The 14,782-nt window shown below is 37.0% G+C and overlaps 2 protein-coding genes across 2 annotated transcripts; one reads left to right on the top strand and one right to left on the bottom strand.

The window, feature by feature from the left end:
* Positions 1-307: 307 nt before the first annotated feature.
* LOC110380049 (eukaryotic translation initiation factor 4E type 2) lies at positions 308-3,799 on the top strand. Its single transcript, XM_021339907.3, has 4 exons — positions 308-794; positions 2,169-2,333; positions 2,688-2,810; positions 3,051-3,799. Exons 1-4 carry the CDS (start codon positions 552-554, stop codon positions 3,252-3,254), a joined length of 735 nt encoding a protein of 244 aa, XP_021195582.1. The 5' UTR covers positions 308-551; the 3' UTR covers positions 3,255-3,799.
* Positions 3,800-3,931: 132 nt separating this feature from the next.
* Positions 3,932-14,616, bottom strand: LOC110380048 (activin receptor type-2A). Its single transcript, XM_021339906.3, has 5 exons — positions 14,206-14,616; positions 11,568-12,475; positions 10,697-11,064; positions 9,075-9,225; positions 3,932-8,744 (listed from the first exon to the last, which is right to left on the bottom strand). Exons 1-5 carry the CDS (start codon positions 14,258-14,260, stop codon positions 8,562-8,564), a joined length of 1,665 nt encoding a protein of 554 aa, XP_021195581.2. The 5' UTR covers positions 14,261-14,616; the 3' UTR covers positions 3,932-8,561.
* Between the last annotated feature and the right edge of the window lie 166 nt (positions 14,617-14,782).

The raw sequence follows: 14,782 nt of genomic DNA on the forward strand, positions 1-14,782 counted from the left end.
AAACCATTTTATCGGATATTCACTATTTACATATTTTCAAATGAATGGATTACATTTATGTTTTTCAACTCAAATCTTACTTCAGATATTGAAACTAAAATTCCTTAGCAATAACTTGTAAATAGTTTTTTGAAAAGTAATTACTACAAAAGGAACGCATTTTTATTCCAAGCGAATTACCCGATCAAATGTAGAGGTGTCTAGGTTTATTGCTTTCTCTTTCGCCCTTACAATACTTTCCTATCTATTGGTCCTTGTTCTTATGAATACATTCACAACTAAATTTCGAGGTATACACCCATGCTGTCAATTGACAGATTTGAATTTTGATGACGGAAAGAAAAAGGTTATACACAGTAAAAGAGGGAATAGGCTGATTAAGATTTATTTATTAACCGTATCTAAATATTGTTTAGGTGTTCCTAGTATCTTATTGTGTAGTGTAATTATAGAATCACAGTTTGAGTTTTGTATACATTCTGGTAGTTCAAATAAAGCAACGTGTCCTAGGTTAGGCCGTTGGTGAAACATGTTAGTATATTTGAAATAACATGACTGATAGGAAAATGTGCAAGTTTTACAATTTAAACGTGCCTGAACGTCGATCTGGGGAGGGTGGGCAAGGTGGTGGCCAGAACCACGGCCACAATGACGAGGATGAAAGGAACACTGACGGGGCGACGCCGCCGCCCGTGCCGCCGCACGAGCACAAGCTCGAGTACAGCTACTGGATGTGGTTCTCTCGGCGGCCGCCCGCGCGCGAGCTGTCCGCCTCCACCACTGGTTATGTACAGGTATGCTGACCATTCACTACCATGCTCCCAAGGAGTACTTACCGTTTACCAAACATAAGGTATAATAAGTACTAAACATCTCATCTATAGTTTAGATCATGTGATTTGTTTTGCATCTGAAGTTGTATACTACATACACATGCCATTGTAGAAACTATGTAAATTATCATACATTTGCATGTTTATCAATAAACATACTATGATTATGTAGCTTTATACTAACTTCACTATAGACAAGTGTTAATGAATAATTTGAAATTACTTTATCTATGATTTTGTTAATCGGCAGGCATTAAAAAAAAATCTCATAATTAATTTCTTTGTTTACCATTTTCAATAGTTTACACTATCATAATCATATTACTATCGATTTTCTTATCTGTTATTGTTTTTATTTTCTAGGCTGCATTATAATATTTTAACTTACATATTTAGCTAATAGAAATGTTATTGAACTGGGTGTTATATCTATAATATTCAGTATGCCATCATGGCTCTATTGATTTGCATCTATTAGCATGGCCTAGATTCTAACTTGTAACTTTGCTGTTATTTCTGTCCAGTTTATTTTGTTCCACAAATATGTTCTAGAACTCTGCCTGAGTTACTTATTTTTAAAGGCACATTCTTTTTGTCTACCCTACAATGCACTTTTTCATGTAACTATTCAGCAATTGCCCCCAATGATTATGAAACTTTCTATGTATAACTTGGAAAGCAATGTCTAATTAAAAGTATAGGACAAAAGTCTCGTAGAAACCTGGACAACGTGTGAGAGGACTGTGCCTAGCAGTGGGATTGTAAAAAGAAAAGACTTATATGTACTTATAGTTTCCTGTATCATGTGCAATTGATGGAATTGAATTCCATAATAGAATATTATTGCTGACCATAATTTCCTAGATTGAAACTATTACAGTTACTTAATGCACATGTAATAAAAAGCTATTAACAAATTGAAGGTAGTTGCAAAGTCAACAAAATAATATTATTTGTTCAACTGTATTGTTTATTGCTGAGTTTCTCAATTCCTTACATTGAGTATGCTATTTATACCTATTAGATAGGTATTGGCACTTGCAACCAAATGGAAACCCACAAACTTTTGTTGTACTTGTGTGTGATTCAAAATTAATCATCTTCAGACGTGACTTAAAAGATAAAAAAATTTCAGCCTTACTGCGGTCTTAACAAGTACCGCCTTTAGCTACCCAGGTTAAAACCACAAACATTGTTCAGGACAATGGTTTAAACATAGCACTAAAGCCACAACTTTTTTAGCACCATGCTTTACAATAAGGTGGTACAAGTCAAAATCAATTGTTCTCTTTGATGAAAAAATTACTGAATATTTTGTTGTGTTGTGAATTTCAGGCGTTACGTCTGGTGGGTAGGGTGGCCAGTGTGGAGCAGTGGTGGGGGTTGTATTCGCATCTCGCGCGGCCGCACGAACTGCCGCCCCTGTCAGACCTGCACCTCTTCAAACTGGGCATCAAGCCCATGTGGGAAGACCCAGCCAACGTCAATGGAGGCAAATGGGTAACTAATATTTATTAATAGCTCTTGCATGAAGCGTCCCAGTGAAACTTCTTCCAGTACCTGTATAAAACATACCCCATATTCAGGGTAGAGTGTAGCTTACTTATTCACATAGCTTTAGTTGATCTAAGCCTATTCTATGCACATAATCATTCAAATCTTTTCTCTTTATATTAGTATGGAGTATATCGGGTAAGCATAGAAACAAAACACAAAGAAGACCTTGAATTGTCAATATTTCAGTTGGATGGTACAACTTCAGGGGGACTATTTTATTGCCAGTGCCCCCACTAGGGTGGGATAGTCCTGATACTTACTTGGTACATAGAATAATTTTGTCTGTATGTTTCTTAGGTGGTGCGGCTACGTAAAACACAGACAGGACGCGCGTGGGAGGACTTGTGCATGGCGATGTTGGGCGAGCAGTTCATGGTCGGGCCGGAGCTCTGTGGCGTCGTGCTGTCTGTACGGTTCCAGGTGAGAACTGATATATGTATTCACTGTAGTGCAGATGCCAAATGTTTGAGAATTTTAAGTAAACTGTTTGATTGTTCACTGGACTGGACTTTAGGAAGAAAACTGACTACTGTGCAGCTAACAATAAACCATGAAGTGTATATCTATCCGTCTACTCAACTGGCTGACTACAGGTTCGCAAAGATTCGTCAGTAGTACACAAGTATTGCAGCAGGGATGTAAAGCGTTGTATTGTTACAGGACGACCACCTAGCGGTGTGGCACCGCACGGCGTCGGACACGGCGGCGGCGGCGCGCGTGCGGGACGCGCTGCGGCGCATCCTGCAGCTGCCGGCCACCGTGCCCATCGAGTACAAGGCGCACGGCGACTGCCTGCGCGCCTCCGCCTCGCGCGCCAACCACGACGACGCCGCCGCGCCCTCCAGCCCGCCCCCCTCCTCCTAGCCCTCTACCCAACACAACCACCCCCTAAATTAGTCTCCAGCGGCACCGTCGCAATATCCACTCAAGGATTATGTTCTCTGACTTTCGAAACGCCTCGTTTTGTTGGTATCGTGACGATAGTGGTGCACAGTTCGGTACGCTAGCCGCGAAATACTTTTGTTTGCTCCGATACCGTTCATAAAACTGGACTTGTGATTCAAACTTGCAACTGTTGAATTTTAAACAGTAACAATTTTAGGAATACCTTTGTTATAGGCTAAAGTTAACCTTCACCCAAACTACTAGCTAGAAAAGTATATCAGAAGATATTGTTTTATTAACTGTGAATCTGAGGGAGATGACGACTGCTGCCCACAATAGTTCGCGCGGACGAGTCGCGGCGGGCCCGCGCTGCCGATGTACATATAACACAATTCGAAGTAAATTAAACAAATTTGTAAAAGCGGCGAACGTCGTGACTCCAAGCGCTCCACATGCTACACATTGTACAGTGAAAAGACCTGGATTATTGAGTAAAAATAAAGAATCAGAATTTGTATACTTTATATGTTGTTTGTTTCCCCCTATGCTGACGGGCCTTACATCATTCACATCGAAATTATTGGATAAATTTTCAAACAAACCGTGATCAATTGTGATCTATCAATAGTCGGGGTAAATCATCCAAAAAAAAGTAATATTTGTCTAGAAAATATATTTTAATACATCAAATTTCAACAGACATTCACGTTTGTTAATTGAAAATAAAAAATAAATGATAAACATGGCCATTAAGACATTCGTTATTCGACTAAACACGACACGATGCATCAACATCAAAACGTAATGTCTAATAGTGGCTAAACACTACCCAATCTAAAGACTTCTGCTACTGTTCTTTTACAATAGTTATATTACACTAGAGCTGTGAACACACCACGAAATTTACTATACAATTAGGCCAAGTCCTTGCCTAGAAAAGGCTCATTTCATGCTCTATATATATGTTCTAGAGTCCATTTTTCCATACATGAAGTTAGCCCCTCCTAGACAAGACAGAAAAAGTTATTTCTACAGGGGTCGAAGTTAAAAGACAAATATGCGATTTACAAAAGCTATTGATAAATCTTAACACTACCACTTGTAAAAAAACTTTCTACGGATACTATTCAAATCACCTTGTGTCAATAAATTTGTTCCAGATGAGTGTGTCCACAACCTAAAACTCTGACATTCAGACGAAAATATCCTATACTAGACTTAGGAGCTACATTATTTACATTTGGCAACATTACTTAGTCTATGTGTGGTGATATGCACACGGCATAGGTAAATCAAATTCATTATGATTTCCCATTATGATATTTCAATTATGTTCTAAAATCACAATATTTTCAATGATATTTTTTTTTTCAGGGGACTTGTTTTCTTGCGTCACTTTGTTTAAGAATATTTTATATCCTAAGATACATGATATAACGAAAGTGGCATAGGATAACAAAATCACAGTTATTTTACAAATAAAGTGCGTTCAACAATATTTTTAATAGTTTTTGGAGAGTCGACCATCGCTTTACAAGTTGTCTGGCTCTCCTCTAGATGTCGAGCTTTACCAATAAGTATAACCAGTCCAGTCTATGGCACAATATGTTTTGTTTACTCACATTAGCAACGACATTATGACTAGCTGCTATCAATGCTCACTCGAACTATCTCATAAAAGCGTCATTTCAATAATTTGATTTAATATGAGCAACATTCCACACCCGAAACCTGAATTTACACTGATATATTTGTCTATTTTCTAAAAACATAAGTTGCTTTTCAAGGTGTACGAGTTGAGCACTAATAGTTGCGTATCCTAAGACTGATTACCGCTAAGTAACATTAAAATTAACTTAGCAAATGACATTCACTTATGCAAATACTAACACTAATTTCATTGCTTTAATTTCTCAATAATTTAGCACTTTTAAGAACGCCTCACAAATTAAGGACCAATAAACTAAGTAAATAAAGCCAATTATACAAATAATACCAGTCTTACTAAATAAGAGGTCCCCGTTTATGAGAATCAGGCAAGATTATGTCCTATCAATACCATTTATTCTATCAGGGAATTACATTCATTCTGGCAGTGGAGTAATGGCCAATAAAACCATAAATAAAGACTCCTGGACACAGTGCTACTTATTTACTCGTTGAATTCAATGTTTTGAAATAACAAACAATATAAAGTACATCTTGACAACTAACATATTGCGTCCTGTTGTTCAATTCAATGAGCAAATAAACTGCGCCGTGTCCTCGGGCCTAACACAAGTATTATTTTAGTGCAAGCTACTCTACAAATATTTAAGGGACCCCAACATAATTAAAAAAACATCTAAAAATAAAATATGATATAACAATGTTGCTAAAAAGTCTAACGTAACACGAGTATTAAATAAAATAGCGCTGCCAGATAAAGCTGTGAATAATTATAATTTTGTTAGTACTTAAACCAGATGCCTCGTTTGAAAAGCTACCTACACTAAATAATTATATAATAAAAAAAATATAACTATCGATTTTATTTTCAAATAAATAAGATCGAAATAAAATAAATATTACGATTTGAAGCTACAAACATTCATTAAAAAAAATCTTAAAATTATTTACATCCTCAAAATGTTAATTCATCCTTTTCAAAATGTCTGATTAGACAATTTCACATAGCGCACACCTAGATCTTAAAACATTTTTTGCAAAAAAGTAAAACTGATTAACTGATTCCTCCCTGTGCGTAAACATATTTTAAAAAAAATCTTAGTCGATGGCTCGTTTAAGGAATTTCATGGTATGCCCCAAAAAAACTACATTTTTTAGTTAACCCCCTTTAGCTTTAGGTGTGCTATATGCATGTCGATAATTTGATTTACTTTACATACCAAGGAGATGGACAAGTATTTACACAGTCACACGACAAATGTACAGCCCAGTTGGCGGGAAGTGGAAAAGGGAGCGAGCGACGACAATTACCATACATTAGATCGTGGTAGGATGTTTATAAAGGATGCTTATGAATAGCCCCGTAAGTTGTTTGTGTGGCAATCAATTTAACGTCTGGACTAGGTCTAGCGGCCTTTAATAGGCTGACTAGGGTGTTGATACGATAATGTGGAAGACACTTATAGTCGTAGTACTATGAACTACGTTTGAGACCGAATTTTAGTGCGTAAATAACTTTCAAGTAGTTTAAATAAAAACTGCTTGTATGTCGCTTATTATAAAACAATAGAAAATCAATTGTGTCTCGCGTATATCTGCGCTCCAACATACAACGGGTTAAAGCCAAAAATAAACTCTGTACCTACAGCTTTTAGTAAAAAGTTTGATTTAATATTTATTTATTTAACGATGACTCCTTTATTTAAGTGAGGAAGACACCAATCTATGAATAGATTTAGGTAAGCTAGATGTGGTATTCTCTTTATAATATGAGTGTACTGTCTAATTTTATCTTCGAGACATCTTCGTAGACGGTGAATGAACAAGACTTGCTATAATCTGGGAATTCCAACGCGATGCGCGTGACTCATAATTATGAGAACTCTTTGCTTAGAAGTACGACACAAATTCCCTTACCTATTATTTTTATTCATAAATAACAATTCGCATACACTAAACAAATGCTAATGTTCATAATATTTTTTTTTACCTTCTTTCCCCTTTTGAATATTTAATCTGTTGTAATTGGACATGTCGGAATCTCATAGATAATTAAAAAGGACGCTTTCTAATTTAGGATCGACCCCATCGTTACCAGAATAGAACTCTGAGACTTACCACCTCGTGTCGTTTACAATGTTTTAAAATTTCATGTCATGAGGGTATAAGCCTGACAAATAAATCAATCGGTTCAGCCAAACGTGAGATAATCGCATCGTGCAAGAACAAACATACATACATGTCAAACTGAGAACCTTCTTTTTATGAAGTTGGTTAAAAATTGATGGTCTTTCAGTCGGTATAAGGGCCTAGGAGATTTTTACAGGCGGAACAAGGTATTATGGATACAAAATATTACGTAAATGCTAGGAGCATGACATTCAATTCCTATTTATTTGTGCCCGTTAAAATTATTATCGCAGAAACTTTGATTGGACTGTGTATAGTATTTCGATGATAAATGTGCTTTCAAATATATTGTGCGTTTCGAAATAAATGATTTAAATAAACAAATCTTTTTAGGGCCAAATCATCAGTACCTACAGTTTTCTATCTGAGGAATATTTATGGCAATTTGACATATTTCCTTTACAAAAGCTGTTAAATCGTCAAAGATATTCTTCACATAAAAGGGCCGATTCAAAAATCGGTCCTAAAAAGATTTTTTTAAATTTAATCATTTAAACAGAACATACTGTCTTTTAGATTCGTACCTCTGTGGGTTAAAATTCTTCTTAAACGTATTATTTGAACCTTAAAATTATAAAGAATCGAAATATTGATCTATTTATACCGATAAGTAATGAATTCTTTAGTTAAACATCAATGTCCTCTTAATATTAGATAGTATGGTGAAACTACACTATGTAGGATAGTGTTAGATAAAACATGATATTTCAGTAGTGATTGGAAGATTCTTTTAATACTATCTTATGAATATGACGAATTTTTTGTGTAGTTTCAGAACATGTAGGTTCTACCGGGCTTATTACACAAATGCATTTAAAATGTTGAGCACAAAACCCACTTTTACATTACCGACAAATGCTTGTATGATTTTCGAAATTTTGTTAACCTTTCAATGGATAAGTTTTGTTCGATATAAGCCCGTATTACTTATCCTAAGATAATCCCTATTTTACAATAGATATAGTTACCACCGAGCATGATACAATTTTTGATAGCCAATTTCACAGGACGCTTACAAACGCCCGAATCCTTCCGAACCACATCATATTCAATACAGTCTGTATTTTGAAATGTCCAATTCATAACTTATACTTTGTACTTTACCTTGACAATCACTGGCGCCGCTAAACACAACCAACAATACAGGTACTAAAAACTTATTTTTTTTAACTGTCTATACATTCACAGGTCTATGGGCTTTAAAGATGTCCGTCAGTTGCACAAAGAACCATAAAATTATGGCTTCTTTAAATCTATTGCTAACAAAGAAAAAGTCAGCAATAGATTTAAAGAAGCTTTAACTTAATTAGTCTTTCCGCAACTGACGGTGTAACTGTCTAAATATTCACAAGTCTATGGTTAAGTTTTCTGTACCTGTTTGTTCAATGTTCAGAACTGTATGAGCGGCAGTTCGACGAGCGTGTGACGTCAGCAGGGCTGCTGATCAGCCAGCTCGTGGATCAGCAAGGGAGTGGTGTCAGGCGTGAGGGCCGACACGGCTGACGCGGGCTGCTGGGCACAGACGCGCTCGAGCACGCATGACGCGGACAGACGAGCCTCTGCGTCGTGGTCCCAGCACTCTTCCATTGTGTCGCAGAGTACTGATAGACCCTGTGGAGTAACTTGCTGTTAGTAATAGACTGGTTTTGGTGTTTTGTAGGCGACATCCTCGAAATTCAAAAGGTTTCGACAACATGGACAAAATATAAGAAAATACGATGCTTAACGTAGACTAATAACTTGTTTTCATTCCAGTTATGTTCTATGTTAATAAAGGTATCATAATCAGTATAGCATTATCAAGACTCTTGTAGGTAATATACCAGAACTATTCTGCTGCAGTATAAAAGTAAACTAAAAAAAATACAAACATCAGAACTAAGAACCTCCTCCTTTTTGGTAAATCAGTTAAGTACTACGTAATACATATTGTCTACTTACGGGATGATTACGCCAGTGTGGAGGTATATGAGGGCGCAGTTTCCTCTGCACTACAGCCTCCTGCATTTCTTCGAGACTGGGGTGCGAGCCCACCTCCTCTTCGAGAGGCAATCGGTACTGTCCAGGGGTTTCCGGAGCCGCCTCACTGCATCTACAATGACGTTTAGGAAGTTGGTTTTAAGGCTGATCTTGCCTTTCTAGAGTATATTATTTGGGGTAAGTATTAAGGGTTGGGCTTGGGGATTTTTCGAAAACGGTACCGCCTTTCTGGTATAGAAAGGGCTCCCAGAAGGGACAAAGGGTTTAAGTCAATAAAAGAAAATCTGACACTCTCGATGCAACCATGGCGTGAGGGTTTAGGATCTAAGTCATTAAGATTCATACTTTGACTTCTTATAGGTGAAACTGTAAATCAATTTTACTGTAGGTACTTTTTTTGGAATCCTGTATCTTAAATGCTCCATGGCAAAAGCTGTTAAATGTGAAAATTACATTGCTATTAATACTCAAAAAGCGTATTTCTTCTAACATGTAAGTAAAACAATTAAATTTTGTTTACTTATGAACTGATTGAATGTATTAAGTAGAGAATTGTTATCGTACAATAGGAAGTATCGCACTTAGTACTCATGTAGGATGCGACAATGACGTGTTGCCATTGTAATAACGATAGCACAATGTATTTTATCTAAATGAAATTATTATTTTCCATGTTAGCGGAAAGCACATTATGTACGGGCTGACATTTTGTAAGTAAGCCTTCGAAAGTAGATAAAGGGCAGGAAGTCTAAAAGAACATGACTGTTTTCCACACCTAGAGCACTGTAAATATCGAAAAAGAAAGCGAAAACCGAAAGCCTAATATGATATCCTCCTAGCCGATTACCGCCTGCTACGGCGGCTGTTCTCATGTAAGGAGGAGCCTAATATACCTTATAGTGAAAAGCAGTCATATACAAAATGAATTAGTTGATATCAATATATCCTTTTGGTCAATAGTTTCAATATAAAAAATCATCGTATTCGACTACAAAGTTAGTGCACTATGAAAGCGTTTGCTTTCCGAAATACTTTCGCTGAATCAATAATTCAGAAGCTCAGTTCAGAACTCAGAAGTGATGAATTTGACCTAAAAACATAAATGGAGTGCTTCTAAACTTAGTTCTCGTGTATTTCGCGAGTGCAATAGGCCTGCCAATACTAAATTATATTGTTAGAGAATTAACTAAACTATTGATGGTAGTTACTAGAATTCGTGTCTTTCTAATGGGGGCGAAAAATCCTTGCACTGTTTTTGTTTCTTTCTCGCTAATACGATAATCAAAAATATTGTTATTATTTATCGCATAAAACACTGGTTAGCGAGGAATGGATAAGAAATAAATATCAGCGGTTTCATTAACGTTTTGGTTGCGAGATAAAATCCTGTTCAAAAGCTGATTTGTATGCGAAGTGCGAAAGCTAAAAGACGTCAATAAGTCGCATACTACTTAAAAGTCGTTCGTCTTAGTGACGAAATGGTATAAAGTTACGCATTAGCAAACATTGCGTCCTATTTTTAAGACTGCATTAACATTTTTAATCACTTTGCAAATCAATTGATGTCGTATAGACTGACTTACCTTGAGGCGATCTCCCAGAGAACAAGCGCGCACGCATACATGTCTATCCTTAGGAAGGCGTCTTTCGTGAAGTTGATGGCACCGTCCAGTACTTCGGGAGCCATGTAACGCCGAGTTCCGACCTGGCCGTGAGCATCGCCGCAGCCCCTTCCAGCCACGAATATCAGGGCGAGTCCAAAGTCCGCAATGCAAGCGCTTAGGTCAGCTTTTAAGAGAACGTTCTTGGATTTGAAGTCACGATGAGCAACGGCTGGTTTACCACCACCTTCCTCATGGAGATGGGCGAGTCCACGAGCCACGCAAGCCGCGATCCTCCAAGCCTCCACCCAAGTTAGGGTATGGCCTTTCAAATAGTCGCACAGGGAGCCCTGGTGGAAAAATACATCATCTGAACTAGGGAGATTTAAATTAATGTAGTAAGGAGTAGGACCTGATACTGTAACGTAACCTCGTGGCCGTATTACTCATTCATCAATCTAAATATAGTTGTTAACTTGTAGAACCTGTCAGGCATTCTTTCTTGCTCCGAACATATCGATCTAAGATGCAGGCGGATATTTTTAACTTGCTCCTATTGTTCGTGCTACGGTTAAGACTTATGTAATACTTAACACAATGCCCAGGTAATTATAAAACTAGATAACACTTTCGTTGGAACTTGGAATAGGTACTTTATTTTTGATTCTGTAAATAATCATAGAAAGAATACTGATTTGCAATTTCGCCAAATAACATTTGGAACTACGCAACCACTATCGAAATAAAGCACCATTTTTATCTAAAAACTACGTTTTACTGTTTCGCCGATATGTTGTCTCGTCCACTTTACAGAGAGAAAATAAAAGCTTAAAGGTTTTTAAAATTAACTCACCTTCTCGTGGTAAGCTGTGACCAGCCAATATTCAGCTTGAAGATTGTCGCCTTTTTTGTCGACGCCGATATAATGCAGTATATCTGGGTGGTCCATCCTCGCGAGGCGGAAGATCTCTTGTTCAGCCAGCCAGGACTGCTTGTCTTGTAAGGGGAACACCTTCACGGCCACGTCTCGCTGGCCCAATTTTGCCCTCCACACTGCTCCAAAACGTCCTCTAGCCCTGACCTCGCATAAAGTCACCTGACCCACTAAGCCAACACCTTCGTTCTCCATGCCAGCACCTGCCGACGGAGGCCTCGATAGTGACGCCTCACCGTTCGCCAGTTCAGCAAATGACGTTCCTTTACGCTTCCTGTACAGCAGGTAACAGCCAACCAGGATCGCGAATAGCAAGAACAAGGGAGTTAAAGTATATGCTATGACTGCCTTGGTATCATCGTCAGCGCTAGGCACCGCGGACGCAGGTACTCTTTCAGGCGGTATTTCTGTCTGTGAAGACATTCCAGCTTCTATGCCAGGGAACACAGCGTTTTGATTGCACATGTCTCCTTCGCAGCAGCAGTGGAGCAGAGGCAACTTGGAGTTGTGCAGTCTGCAGCTGGTTGCCCTGTCTGTGCATGACACTGTGTCTACGAAGCATCCTTTGAGCTTAGGATATGCTTGGTTGGTAACATTATCGAACTGCCACAAGACCACACAGTGGTTGCTCTTATCTGCTTCGACAGGTTGACACTCTTCTTGTATGACATTTGGTACACATGTAGCGTTTTTCGCCGTATCGCAAGTGGACGTTTGGGAGCCATTGAAGAATTCACAGTACCTGGTGGTGACCCGGCCTTCTTTGGGCCGTGGGGGGAAATTCTCGTCAGACGGCGGAGCGGCTGACAATGACGTCACTTGAGTACCTTTGACAAAACATTTGCACGTTATTAATGTAATTCAAGTTAATTGTGTTACAGGAAAATGTAAGAGCATCAATGTTATTAAAGTGCCTATTGGGTATATTACTATATAAGGACTTTACGTCACAATATTAGATTTACTGTTTTCTAAGAAAACAGTAAATGTCATTATTTCTAGTTCATGCCACAAGTTGAATGTTGATAGTAGCATTGATACAATAGGTATGTATTCTAGGCAAAAACAGTCATAACTTTAAATATTTAATTTTATCTAATGATTCTGTGTTACAAGATTTTTACTGCTATCAATGCACACGGAACAATGCTGAATTTTAATTAATTGATATTAAAGCATTATTCTAATTCAATATATTAATTAATGTGATGATTCAATTGCACAATAATGCCTGCTCCTATCAGCTTACTCATTGACCATATAATAAACCTACCAGCATTCAGCTGAAATATTGAAAATAACAATGGTGATTATAATTTATTCCTCCTGTAAAAACTAATTCATCTATATGACTAGATCAAGTAACTATGGCTTATTCATTGCAATAAAAAATGTATGACACATAACAACCTTTCAGTTTATAACAGCATTATTCATTCGGGAACATGCCTGCAGGAATAGTATTAAAGTTTTTACTTTATTTTTTATATTATAAAGAAGTGACAATCATCCAAACTAATATTATAATAAAGATTTGTTTGTTTGTTTGTAAAAACTGGCCATTTGTAAGATTTTTTTTTTGTTACACTCTGGCCAAAGCCTGGAACTTCCAAAACTACTGGAAATTATTTTGCTGTTGCAAATCTAATGTAGTTTCATTGCGTAAAACCAATTATCACAGGCTTCATTTTTCATGTGGGGAAAGATCAGACAGGAAGAAAACGCCATTAAAAGTGGGTGAAACCATAGGAAACAGCTAGTAATGATGAATATTACGGCAGTAACAAAACTTTTGACATAATGAGACTAGATAACATGAGGTGAGAGTGAAAATTCTTAACCACTTCACTGTCCACGATGTAGACACAATAGTTAAACAATCGGTGTGTATCACATATGACTCATGGGCAGGGAAGTTATTAATATTTGCTTTAAATAATTTCATAAATATGCTATTTATGAAATTATTTATTAAATTATTTTTATTTGATTCAATTTGCTTAGTAAACATAAACTAAGCCTTTTCCTAAAAGTATTGGGGTGGGCTACCATTCTAATCAGATGCAGCCAAGTACTAGTGTTTGCAAAGTAGTTTGCTTAGTAATACTAAATAATATTTCTATGCAAGTAAGCAAATCTGCACAATTAGGTTTATCAGAAGGTCATCCATGCATAAATTATAGACATTATAAATTACATTACACTGTGTTACTATAACTGGGTAATTCAGAGTAATTTAACAAGTAATTTATTACATATATTCATCAATATTTAATTTTAATAAATAATTAATCATGGGTTTAACAGTGAAATCTTATTCCATGCTTGTTTTCTTTCTACTCATAATAATCATAGATCATGTTTTGTGATAAACTGTTTTGTCAAAATAAAGTTTTTGTCAACAAAAACACACAAAAACAATGGCTCATTAACACATAACTCTCATTCCTTGTACAAAAAACAACTTTTTGCGCCAAAACACATCAAAATGACAGAAATATCTTATCACAGAACAAACATTAGCTTTGTGAAATTGATAATTAGAGAGCAGGCTTACCTAACATCACCACCGCGGTGAGGTACAATATCCTCGAAGCCATCATCAGAACCATGGCGCAGGCGGGTTCAGCCCTCCGGACCCGACGCGACAATCCAATGTTATTTTTATACGCGGCCCCGACATCAAACGTCTAGTCTATTTAGGAAATTCCGACATAAGTACATGTCAGATAAACAACGCACATCCCAATACGGCAATTTCAAACACACCCACACACTATAACTGCACAAGGAATGTTGCAACGTGCACGATAATTAGTTTTAATTAATCCAATAATCTCAATTGCATTGATTTCAATTAGTATTTCCGAAAATAAAGAGCATCATACAAATCGCAGTACAAGGCTTCGCTTTTTTTGACGTTTAGTGATGGGATGGGCAAATGAAGAATAGACAAATTGAGTGATGTGCTTTCATACTCAACTACTACTAAACAAAACAGTAGTCGATTAAAAATATAAAAACTCATTTGCAGTCTATTATTCACGATTAATGTAAAAGATTTATGCCAACGATTAATAGTTCACGTAGTAATCCTGCAAAATCGTATTAAATAAGTTCACAAAGTATTTTTG

Source organism: Helicoverpa armigera, chromosome 14 (assembly GCF_030705265.1).
Source record: "Helicoverpa armigera isolate CAAS_96S chromosome 14, ASM3070526v1, whole genome shotgun sequence".
NCBI lineage: Eukaryota > Metazoa > Arthropoda > Insecta > Lepidoptera > Noctuidae > Helicoverpa > Helicoverpa armigera.